At 44.3% G+C, this 12,917-nt stretch overlaps 1 protein-coding gene across 12 annotated transcripts in view; it reads right to left on the minus strand.

The window, feature by feature from the left end:
• NFASC (neurofascin) overlaps positions 1 to 12,917 on the minus strand; it is a 137,741-nt gene that overhangs the window by 43,660 nt on the left and 81,164 nt on the right. For all 12 annotated transcript variants that reach the window (XM_088456482.1, XM_088456481.1, XM_088456474.1 and 9 more), the window contains 2 exons: positions 5,959 to 6,106; positions 4,338 to 4,462 (listed from right to left, as the gene is read on the minus strand). In XM_088456482.1, coding sequence (XP_088312608.1) covers positions 4,338 to 4,462; positions 5,959 to 6,106 — 273 coding nt within the window. The remainder of the gene's footprint in view (positions 1 to 4,337; positions 4,463 to 5,958; positions 6,107 to 12,917) is intronic.

Consider the following 12,917-nt stretch of genomic DNA (forward strand, 5'->3'; position numbering starts at 1 on the left):
TAAGGCGGGTATCCACTAGACTATATGCTCCGTGATGTAGAAAAAAATCAAGCAACGGCAGAAATGAAATTGATTTATAAATTAAAAATGTTTTTTAGACACTAGGGATTCATTAAGAAAGACCTTCCACTATGAAAATCCAGAGGAACAGAATCTAATGAGGAACCACATACTTGAATATCATGTTCCCAGGACACCTAATGACGTCACTTCTGGTCCGGCGAAATTTAGCCGCGCCATACCCTCTTTATTATTGAAAATCCCCAGAGCTGCGTGTTTGGCAGCCAGGACTAACTGCCTACTATGCCACATCCATATGATCATATAGGAGTCAAAGGGACGGCTGACGGGAGGCTGTTCCTCCCCGCACCGCGACTTCTGGTCCGCGCGTCACCAGAACCGGAAGTAACTGACAGCGCGGCTATATAAAGAAGGCCCATTTACCCATACCTCCATGCCTTGATAAAGAGACCAGGAGTCCCGAAATGCGTTGGAAGACAGGAGGGCCACCGCTGTTTATGCTAGATCATTGAGGAGAATGGACACACAGATCTGAGGTAATCCGTATTACCTCAATGTTTTAACACCAATGCCCATGACTTTCTACTATCTGGTAAAACAGCCACCCGGCAATTCAGCCATTGTGCTATTTACATTATTGTGTTTGTTGATGTGTTTATATATTCTTCAGTATGTTTTATGTCATTAAATAGTGTATGCTTTATAATACATTTGACTATTATGTGCAAGCTACCAGATATATCAACATGAATTCCGCATCAGCAGTTCTATAGATATCTACAAATCCACCTTTTGGGAGTGGTTTTATTATTCCATATAGGATTCAAATTGTGTTTCCTACACTTTAGGGTAGCACTTGAGTACGATTTTATCCACAATATCACTTTTACTGTTCAATACGGTCTCGGGTAGACCTAAAAATCGATTACAGAGCTGCTCTCCCTTACCATTGTAGCGCTGTAGAAATTCCTCAAACTATTCACTTTTTCTGATATCGTCTAGTGTTTCCCCGGCAGTGATTAGTTCAATGTCATTGAGAACCCACACTGAACTATATATCGTTCAGTGACGTCACCCTCCCTCATTCCCATACTTGCAGAACCCGACAATATCGTCAAGCTGCCCTGCAAGTACGGGCAATAAAAGATGCCGTCAAAGACCAGTGGGAGTGTGCATCGCTGGTCGTTGACGGCATATCCACTGTACGATATTGCGAACGATAACGATATTGTTTAAATCGTCCAATTTATCATGTAGTGGATATGCAGCTTTAAAGTGGAGAAATATAAAGTGCCAACTAATCAGCTCCTAACTGTAATTTTTCAAACACAGCCTGTACACTGACAGTTAGGAGCTGATTGTTTGGCACTTTATATCTCTCCACTTTATCTCTCTCCAAGGCTTAGTACATCTCCCCCATAGGGAATTACCAGACCAGGGTCATCAAGAATTTGTACGCAGCAGCTGTGCAATAAATGCTAATGCCGCAGAAGGCATCAATAGACACCTCCTGCTGGCTTCTGTGATCCACTGCTGCGTCCGAGGATACAGCAATCAGATCACTTGCTCGAACATTTGCCAACTGAGTAACCCTCAGGTTACTGAGGATGGGTGTGAAATTCACGCAGCCGGGGCCAGTGAAACTGCATCAGAAGACGCAGACATTGACGTTGTCACGACCAGAAAAGGGGCCAACACACCCCCATTTTCTGGCGCTCTGGCCGTTACTGACACTTCCGCATCCCCAAATAGCCGCAAGCATGATTGAAATGCTGTGGCCTAGGGGGCACGGAGAAAGATCGCCATTTGCACAATACAGATCCTGCGCATGCGCTGATCACGAACCATCATAATTGTACGCAAACCATTTGAGTACAACTCTGAATCAGGCCCATAGAGTGCCAGGCAATCATTACAGCGTACACACTGTGCACACTAAACACTAACATGTAGAATAAGTAAAAATACATAAAATGTCATATATAAAGTGCACAATTACTGGGCTGCAGCACAAATCCATGATTGCTGCAATAGTGGAAGTGTTTGAGCAGCAGCGTCTGTAGAAGAGCAAAGTTAGCATCAGCTAATATGGGGCACTGGGAGGAAGCATTTTGTCCCTGGCTCAGTACAGAGTAGATGCCCCACTGGGCCTGATTCTACTGAGCAGTGCAAAATGTAGGTCTTATTTTGGTGATTTGGTGATTAATCATGTTCCACTCAGGGAGCAATTTTCACACTGCAAAGACACTTTTGCACCAGTTCTGACGTTTTAGTGGGACATTGTTGTACTAGAGTCAGCCATTACTACATAGGCAAACTTTGCCTAATCTAAAGAAAAAGCATAAAATACACAAAAGTAATGAAGGATGTCACAATGTACCCTCACTTTAATTATTAATTTAGGCCAAATTCAGCAGTGGTAGGAGGTTGTGCTAAATTCACACCTATTGAATTTATGTTACCTACCTGAACCCCTAGGTGCATTTCTAGTTTGCAGAGATGTCTCCCAAAAGCTGAGTTTAGTTAGTATGCACTAGTTAGCATGCACTTTGAAATGCGCTGACCGGTGCAAAACCAAGAAGAGTTATGGAAGTACTGAGAATTGTACTTTGGACTTCAAAATAACTTGGGCCTAAGGCAAATATCAAATATTACTGCTTATCACTACAGATTATCCTAACATTAACAAGGCACTAAACACTATATGATGTGTGACCCAGTACGATGATGTGATGTAACGATACATCGCACGAGCCATACACACTGCATGGTCCGGTGTATTTAATGATGCGACGTGTCGTTACATGCTGCATGTAACAGTACTTGGTCATTCACCACATAGTCACATCTGCTGTGTGATGAACGACCTTCTTACACACACAATCTGGCGTACACACTGCACGATACATTAAAAAAATCATTCCGATCCGTGTTGGAATGATATATCGTACAATATATCGTATGGTGTGTACCAGACAAACTCAACAACACATGATACCCAGCAGTGCTACAGTATTACAATTAACAAGAAAAATAATCCCTATACCCAGCAGTGCACAGGTTATATGCAACATATCTGCTAGTCTCACCTGAGATATTTCAAACACTCATAGTACCCAAAGCTCCACTTAAACACCAAACATACTGGCATTTACACTCTAGACATTAAATGTAGAATTAGAGCAACACAGCATACAGGGCATGAGTCATGAAGCTTTGCAGTTGCTCATATTTATAGTTTTAAATAGCTACTAATTATTATTTACAGTATACAGAAGTGGCACTATGGACTTGTCCACACATACAGAATAAAAATGAGAGCTAGCACAAAATAAAAAAATTTGGGGACAATAACTGTGTTGTTTACTTTCCACAACAGCAATGAAGAATGATAAAATAGAATTTGTTATGAAAATATTTTACATACCAAATGAATCCTTCAATGCAATGTGTTTGGACGACAGAAGGTTTAGAGAAGACTTTAATATAACATAACTATTCAGTGCTATAGTGAGCATCTAACATAAAATAATATAAAATCTAAAATTTCCATGGTTTAAGATTCAGATCTATTAATGACTGACAGAAGGAGATATGCATAATTTTACAGCATCTATAAACTGCGGTGAGCGTGGAAAATGGTACTCAGAAGCAGGATGTGTGATAGCTATAACATGTGGGACATCGGTGTATGTGTAGAATATTGGGCTAGTGGACAGTTTTCCAAAAACTTATAACTAATACTGGATGTTTATTAATAATCTTCTTATATATAAAATTCATTGGTTTGTTTGTTTGCATGTCTGCCCGGTTATGCTTTCTGCCACCCCTGCAACGATGGGATAAAACCAACGCTAGGTGGTCCTGCTGGATTCTGGCAAGTTTTTTTGTGGTTAGGGTCCCGGTCAGACCTCCCGTTGGTGTACGCTGGGCAGAACTTTGACCTGGGGAACCTGTTCTGGGCCTTCCACTGGATGGATTTGGACGACATCACATAATAAAACTTAGTAACTTGAAGATTTAAACCTGGGCAATGCCGGGTACTTCAGCTAGTGCTTTATATTGGGGGGAGGTGGCTATACAAATAGAGGCGACACACAACTTAAAGACATGTGCATGACTACCGACGGAGCAAGAACAACTCATTCAATCAATGTTTAAAACTCTCATAATATCTGGTATGGAAGACACTTAAATGCTTCAAACCGTTATTGCTATATATGGTGGGACTGTTAGATGAGAATCCCTCCCTGCTGAAAGAAAAAACACAGACATCTGGCTTCTACTGTATGATCTGAGGTGGGGAGTGGAATTACCCTGGATGGTGAGATATGATTTGGAAAAGTCCTGATCTAACTCTGTTTTGGCCACACAGGTATACGATCCCTGGTCCTTCTCTGCTACTCCGAATATTGTGAGGGCATCATCCTCTTTCTTCATTCTGTAATTAAAGAGAGCTAAAAATAATTCTGTAAAGTTTCTAAATATATTTTTGCAAGTTTTGTAAGAATTGATATAAACCACAGGCTCATGACGTGACAATACGAAGTCAGCAAAACTCTGGTATGTGAAGGAGAAATCCAAGTTTTGGTGCATTCTAGTCATATGTAAAAGATCAAATAAAGTAGAGACATATAGTGGTCCAAATGTCCTTACCTCTATTTATGAAGCAATTATACAATGAGATAATGGGCCTGATTTAGAGGTGGACACAGTGCCGATGTTTGCGCAGTTCAGCAATTATTTGCTACTGCGCATGCTCAAAAAATACTGCCAACCCCTACGGCGCATGCGTTCACTGAGTACATGCTTTTCACCTGAATTGAGCACAAAAAGAGGCTGTCTCATGGGCGTTATAGGAGTACCGCGGCCGTGTCAGTGAACGGAGTTGCATGCTCCGATGCAGAGCCGCAGCCACAGAGGCCATATTCTTGTTCATATGAATTTCAGAAGGAGACACATGGCCTGATTCAGAGCCGGACGCTCTTTAAGAGCGCTCGGTCTGAATCAGGGCGTTTTTTTTTGCGGCCTCCTGGCCGCTTGCTAAGCTGTGCAGGGAGCTCTCCACAGACATCACTGGTCAGTGGAGGCAGTGGAGTGCAGGAAGCTCTCCACAGACATCACTGGTCAGTGGAGGCACCACTGACATCACTGGTGATGTCAGTGGTGCCTCCCACAAACGGCAGGCGTTCCTTCGGGAACGCCTTAGTTTGTGTAGCCACCCCCCATGCCCCGCCTACAAAACGGGGCGAGCTGTCGATCAACACCGACAGCCGCCCCTTTTGTAGTGAGTCCCGGAGCGAGAGAATTTCTCTCTTGCTCCGGGGCTTGTGCATGCGCACCGTGCATGCACAACACCCCACCATTGACCCGCTTGCGAGCGCTATGCGCTTGCGAGCTGGTCTGAATCAGGCCCACAGTGCCTGCCATAGGCTGATGCAACTGTGGAGAGTGCACGCAATGGTGCTCCGACAGTGAAGTGTTCAGAACCAACAGTGGAGTTACACCATACACGTGAATTCAAAGTGGGCGACTCAGGACTTGCACTGCCCAGCGCACATTAGTACACATTGGGAAGGCTAAAACTAGCATCTGCATATTTCCCCTGCTGCAACTCCACAAAAAGTTGCCATTGCAGCTGCAATAGCGTGCATCTCTGAATCAGGCCCAATATGAAAAGCTGCAGAATAAAATATGCCTAGAACACCATGTAAGGAAGCTAAAGAATGCGCAGTTTATACTGATAAATCACTCCCTCAACTCCTGGAATTGTCATTTGTTCCATTTTGCTAAATTAAGCTCTTTGGGAAATTACATCCATTACTAATAAACTCATGTTCAATTGGAGAGTCCAACACTAACATTCTGCTCCAGCTTATGAATAATCTTTCTTATACTAAGAAAGCACCACACTGTTATAATTTTACAAACACTCACCTGCTACTTATGTATAATTGACTATCATCCTTCATCCAAGTGACGGTCAATCTGAGTGATGGGTCACTCCTAATACGACAGTCCAGGCGTACAGTGGAGCCTCGTCTAGCTATCTGATCCTCAGGACCCTTAATAATGCGGGTAGGCTCTAAGTGAAACGAAAGACGGTTGGAACAAAAGCCACATACTGTACATTTGAATCCCATGTTTCTATACCCACATCATATGAAGGAGCACAGCAGAGCCTCTTCTAGCTACTTTATATTCAGAATCCGTAAACCCTTTCTGTAAATAACTGACAGTAAAGACTAAGACGTAATTGTAAATGATAACACTCCAACATAAAGCTATGGAATTTTAATGGTTTGAGGGTGCATCACGGGAGTGAAAATATAATACACCTAACATGCAATAAACATTCTATTGTACGAATATCTTAATAACTACAGCCTGCAATTAAAACAATTGTTCTATAAGATGCCAGAGCTCCACATAGAACTAGAAACAATGATGTCAAATATTTATCAGAGATGATAATGAGACAATAATCAGAGACTGATTTACAGTAGGCACGCCAGCTGATGAAGAGTGGGGGCAGATTTTAAGTTCCATTTAAAAGACTACTGAAGGGTGGGATGCAGCAACGTGAGAAATGTGGTCAAACCCCCGAAAATGTGGGTTTGACTGCATTTCTCATATGCACCGATGACGTTACCTTATGGAAGCCTATGGATTTCTATTCGGAGAGTGCTGTGAGAGGGATCCAATCGGATCCCTCCCAGAACCTCCCACTAGATGGACTTCTGGGTCATAGACCCGGAAGTCCCTGATTTGCAAAGGAGCGCTCTTACCGAGAGAACTGTCCTTTGCGATTTTGTTCATGCTTCCTGGCATAACTAACATAAATGCATCATGCATCCCGCCCAAGGTTTGGTTTTTATAACTGCTAGATCTGTCTGGTTCTGATCCTGTGTCCTGTGTTCTATATTGTTGTCTTTCTTTAACATTAGAAGCTCCCATTTGTCAGGGTCACATTTATTACTTACACATGTTACTGTTCCCATGATGGTTTATTTTGTAATTGCAGCTTTTTCTCAGCTTTTCTGTTAATTTGTTTGATGCATTATTTCTAAAAGCTTTTATGCGATGAAGACTATTGTTGCATCACCCTTGGCATATTAACAAAAATGTAATTTTAACACTAATCTTGTATCTGGGTTAGTGCAAATGATCGGTTAAAAAAAATGTGCTCACAGGGGGTCCGATATTGAGTTGGATGCAGAAGCGCACAGCACAGCAGCGTCTATTTGAGGTCGCCTATCTGTGACTTTATGCAAATGCCGCTGCAAACTTCTTTCCTTGTGTACATTATTGCGGCCGAATGTGCAAAGACTGAGAAGCCCACATTCAGCATCTAATTCCCTGGTGCGTCATTGGTCTAGCCATCGACTTGCACCAGTCCCATGTTAGGTGCAGTTTCTCCATCTGACAATAGCAGCCTATTCCCGCAGCTGTGCGTCTGTGTACGCAGCCGCTTTCACTGACACTCCCATATGCGCATTTGCAAATAATCACTCAACTATGTGAACATCGGAATTGCGTGCGGTTGGCTCTAAACCAGTCTTATGGTATTCCAGGTAACCACTAAGGGGCTGATTATGAGTAAAGCAAAAACAAAAGGCAGTAACTTTGCACAAGGAACCAACCATGGTGCAATGCAAGGGGTGCAAACACATGTCATTTTTTTTGCATGCAGGGTAAATGGCTACTTTGCATGTAGTCCAAATATGTAGCTTTATTTTTACAAAGCAATTTAAATTTGAATTTGGCCACGCCCCTCTCAAATCTAAAGCTCTCTGCACATTTTAAATCTGGCCCACTTGCAGTGCAACATGGTTTTGCCAAGATGCAAAGTTATACCCCTTTCAGACATACTGAGATTCCCGAGATTTTGGCCTGCCTCGGACAAAATTCCCGGGTCTCATGTCTGTGTGAAAGGTATCTACCCGGGAACGTGTTCCCGGGTAGCCGCCCCTGCAATCTACCAGGGTTTTTCCCGGGACTTAAGTCCCGGGAAATTACCCTGCTTCTGTCTGAATGGTGCTACCCGGGAATTAACTACTCCCGGGCAGCACCAAGCAGCTGTTTGAGCTGACAGCGCAGTGCGTCTTATAGGACGCTCAGTGCTGCTGCTCACTACCCCCAGCAACGGCCGGCTGTGCCACAGCGGGCCGCCCGCACTCCCGCTGGACCACCAGGGAATTAAAATAAATGTTAAAAAAATTATAATAAAAAAAAAACAGCATTACGATTGGCCGGCTTTTGGCTGGGAGGAGCAGACGGCAGAGAAGAGGCAGGTAAGCAGAAAAACCCTGCTCTTGTCTGAAAGGGGTCTACCTGGGAATTTCCTGGGTAGACACCGTAGTGTGAAAGGGGGGTCTCGACCAAATACCCGGGAATTTGCACAGGAGAAATTCCCGGATCTGAGCAGGAAATTTCCCGTGTTGTATGTCTGAAAGGGGTATTACTTGCTTTTTTTGCCTTGCTTCCACTACTAGGGATGACAATCGGTGGGCTAACCATTGATGGTGCCATCGTTGCTAAACACTGATGACATGAAAACATTGACGGTGAACCATTGATGGTTTGCACCCACCGATGGCCATCAAGGTTTGGGAGCATGGCGGCCTGTGGACCAGACAGGTCCAGGACTTAACAATGTGGTGGTGTGACTAAGAGAAAAAATGAGAAATAAAACATTGTCACCCTGTCTGCCATTGATGATGGAGAACCATCAAATCTACGTCACCAATGGCAAAACCATCGATGGTTGTTAACTATCGATGATAACTCATAGTCCCTAGATGATCAACTATCCTTAGGGCAGTGATTTTCAACCTTTTTTAACTCGAGGCACACTACGCAAGATATTGAAATTGCTAAGGCACACCATCCGGCGATGCGGTGTGCATAACCTCTGGAAAACATACATATTGGCTCCCACATAAAAAAACACACACATTGGCCTGCACAGGAATAAAACGCACATACATTGGCCCCAGAGAAATAAAACACACATACATTGGCCCCCATAGGAATAAAACACACATACATTGGCCCCCATAGGAATAAAACACACATACATTGGCCCCCATAGGAATAAAACACACATACATTGGCCCCCATAGGAATAAAACACACATACATTGGCCGCCATAGGAATAAAACACACATACATTGGCCGCCATAGGAATAAAACACACATACATTGGCCCCCAGAGAAATAAAACACACATACATTGGCCCCCATAGGAATAAAACACATATACATTGGCCCCCATTGGAATAAAACACACATACATTGGCCCTCATAGGAATAAAATACACATACATTGGCCCCCATAGGAATAAACATATATACATTGGCCCCCATAGGAATAAAACGCACATACATTGGCCCCAGAGAAATAAAACACACATACATTGGCCCCAGAGAAATAAACACATATACATTGTCCCCCATAGGAATAAAACACACATACATTGGCCCCCATAGGAATAAAACTCACATACAATGGCCCCCACAGAAAAAAAAATAACATTGGCTGACCCCCACAGTAAAAAAAAAAAAAAAGATATTGCTGGCTCCCAAAGAAAAGAAAAACCCACATTGCTACACATAAAATGTAAATTTAAATTGTTTACTGCCCCTACCTGTCCCTCGTCAGCAGAGTGCAGCGTGCAGGCAGGCTGGCTCGCTGGCTGGTGGCCGAGGGCTGGTTTGGGGTGCTGTTGGGCGTGGGGCTGGCTGTGCTGGTAGCCGAGGGCTTGCTGGCTGGTCAGGCAGGCTGACGGTGTTGGTGGATCTGGTGGCCGCAGGGCTGGCTGGCTGGCTGGTGAGACAGGCAGGCTGGCTAGCGGTCGCGGGGCTTGCTGTGGAGGCAAGCTGGTTGACTGGGGGTGCTGTTGGCCTTCATGCAGGGCTTCTCTAGGGGCCGCGGAGCAGGCAGGCGGGCGGGCGGGCTGACTGACTAGAGACGCGGCGTGCGTGACCTGTGATGTCACGCCGCCGCGTCTGCATAGGTGATGGCCCGGGGAGGCCTGAGACTCCCAGAGGAGCTCAGCAGTGCCCGGACCGCAGTACGGCAGATCTGACCGGTGGATCTGACCGCGCGGCACACTAAACAACCGCTCGCGGCACACTAGTGTGCCGCAGCACAGCGGTTGAAAAACGCTGCCTTAGGGCATGATTCAGAGGTGGAGGCAATGTCGCATGCAGTTGGCCAATGTGGTAAGTCTGCACATACGCCCCAATTGTTACCGTTCAGAGACACAGTACAGATTCGGACGCAGTGCCTAAGGATTTTAGTGGGCGCATCTGGGAGGTAACAGGGGCATGGTGAAGCCGCAGTGAGCGAATCATTGAAAGTGTCCAAAGACGATGTAATGCTCACATAGGAGCCATACTCAGACGTAGAAAATGTACCTGCCATAGGGCTGGTGCAAATGTCAATGTTGAAACAGACGCTCTGAGATGGAAACGCACCGTCTCAAATTGCTGAAAGTGGGTGTCTTCATTTTGTAAAGATCAACAGCGACATTGGCATAAGACGAAGGCACATAAGATGCACCTACGGCGGTGTCTGTGACTGATATAATATCGCATAGGCATTGGGAACATCGCAAGAAGCTGCAGATCAGCTCTAAACACTTGAATAGTTTGCATTTGGGTCTGACCTGTAGTTTCCAGATTTTACATTTCTTGCAGTTTTTATGTTTTTATAAACTACTAGCTGTTACCCACGGCTTCACCTGCGATGCAATCGCTTCTGCCAATTTTTTTTTTATTTGAAGTGTTCTAGTTGTATTGCATTGCATGGGGACCCTGTAGCGAGAGTTACTCGCGTGACCAGGAATGCTATACAGACTGGTAGTAGCAGCGCCTTCACCCACCACTCACACCAATATCACTGTGTGCCCTGTGCTCAGACTGCTATGTAGTCTGTGCTATTCAAGTGAACGCAGGCCCAAAGCCCCTCTGACCCCCCACCCCTTACCGGCCGTGCACATGGTGCCACACCTATCTCTTGTTTTGATGATGCAATACATTTTGTTTTTGTTACTGCTCAGCTTTAACGTGACGGATTGAGATGAAACCAAATGCAGGTTATTTCTAGGGGTTTCCAATACAAAATGATGCAGGTTTCATGTAATTTGGTTCAGTAGGTTTTGTGCCAACTTGAAACAAACAGACACAGCATTCTTTAATATTAGTATTGAGGTAAAAGTCTGATTAACCTTAGTCCCTTTCTCAGAGGTTGTATCTAAATGCTAAACAGAAGACATCTGCCCTATACCACTGTGCTCCAAGCAGGGTTGGTAAAAATCACTTTTGATACTCATAATATTCATAGGTAAATTCAGGAGAGAACAATAATTGATCCACCTCCGCCTCTACTAATTGTTGTATAGAGACATTTTAACTGAACGAATGGAACCAACGGTATTCAAAATGGTGATGGAAAACCATGGGCGTTCCTGAGAGGTGATTGGGAAGTGGCCTTAAGTGAACACACACAAACAAAAAACAATCAGTCGCATGGGCGTGTTATGGGAGTGTCGTGCGTGAGTCAGTGAAAGCTGCTACGTTTTCAGACGCAGAACCGGAGCCACGGAGGCGTTGTTCAGCCGAAGGCACTGCATCTGCCATAAGGCTGGTGCAAGTGTCGGTGGTGTACTGATGGTACAGAATTTACACAAGCACTGAAAGTGGGCATCTAAGGGCTTGCACATTCCGACACACGCTAGTACACACGCTAGTACACAAGTGGGAGGCTGAAACTAGCATTTGCATATTATCCCCGGCGCGGCTTCGCAAAAAGACAGAGCCGTAGCAGCCACTGCATGCACTTCTGAATTGAGGCCAGAATGTTTCTACACATTGTTAGGTGAATAAGGGGTCTATTTACTAAGCAGCGTTAGGAGACAGAGTGAAAAGTGATAAGAAAGTGATAAGGTGCCAGCCAATCAGCTCCCAACTGTCATTTTTCAAACACAGCCTGTGAGATGACAGTTGGGAGCTGATTGGCTGGCACCATATCACTTTCTTATCACCTTTCACTCTGTCTCCTAACACTGCTAAGTTAATAGACCCCTTAGTAGCTTAGGCTGCCACCTCTTCCTACTATTACACATGACTGTAATTGCTTGGGAATCAACAGAGTATGAGTGACTTATATATGATGTTATATCTGTGTAACTTAGTGATTTTCTAAATAAATACAAAAAATTACCATTACAATTACCATCAATGGTATGTCCACTGTCGGACATCCCTTGGCCCTAAGTAGTGGTACCCCCCAAAATAGTAACTAGGTGCACTGGGACACATGCCATTACCATAGGGGGTTTCAGACTGCTGAACAGTTTAAAAATTGAGGTGTTGTGTAATCTGTAATGTGTGAGTGATGCAGCACTTGTCCAGGCACTTCCATTACAATGAGCTGTGGCTGAATCGGAAGAAAGACAAATGGCACAGGTCTTGCACTTACCACTGGATGTTTTGGCTCACTGACAAATGGAAGTCAGGAAGAAGAGGAACTATATTGTGCGGCAGCAAAGAAACTGAACCTAATGGCTGTATGGCGTGGGAATGCAATGCTAAGGTTAAGGTGGTGTCCAGGGATGTGCAGTCAGGGTAGGCAGGGGAGGCAGAGCCTCTCCTGTCATACTACTGAGATTTTATATAAAAATAATTAGAATACAAAAAAGATATTTATAACTTAAAAGCATCTTCTTTGTTAGTTGTAATAATTTTATAGTTAACACTCACCAGCTTTGTGGAGCTCCCTGGGACTGCAGGGAGACAAGCGATGAGGTAGCAACAGCTTAGCCACTCTTCTGCATAGTCATACCCTGTTTGCAGAGCTGGGGGTAGGGCCACAGCACAGGCAGTAAAC

The sequence above is a fragment of the Taudactylus pleione genome, unplaced genomic scaffold (assembly GCF_031769625.1).
Source record: "Taudactylus pleione unplaced genomic scaffold, aTauple2 ptg000706l, whole genome shotgun sequence".
In the NCBI taxonomy this organism is placed as follows: domain Eukaryota; kingdom Metazoa; phylum Chordata; class Amphibia; order Anura; family Myobatrachidae; genus Taudactylus; species Taudactylus pleione.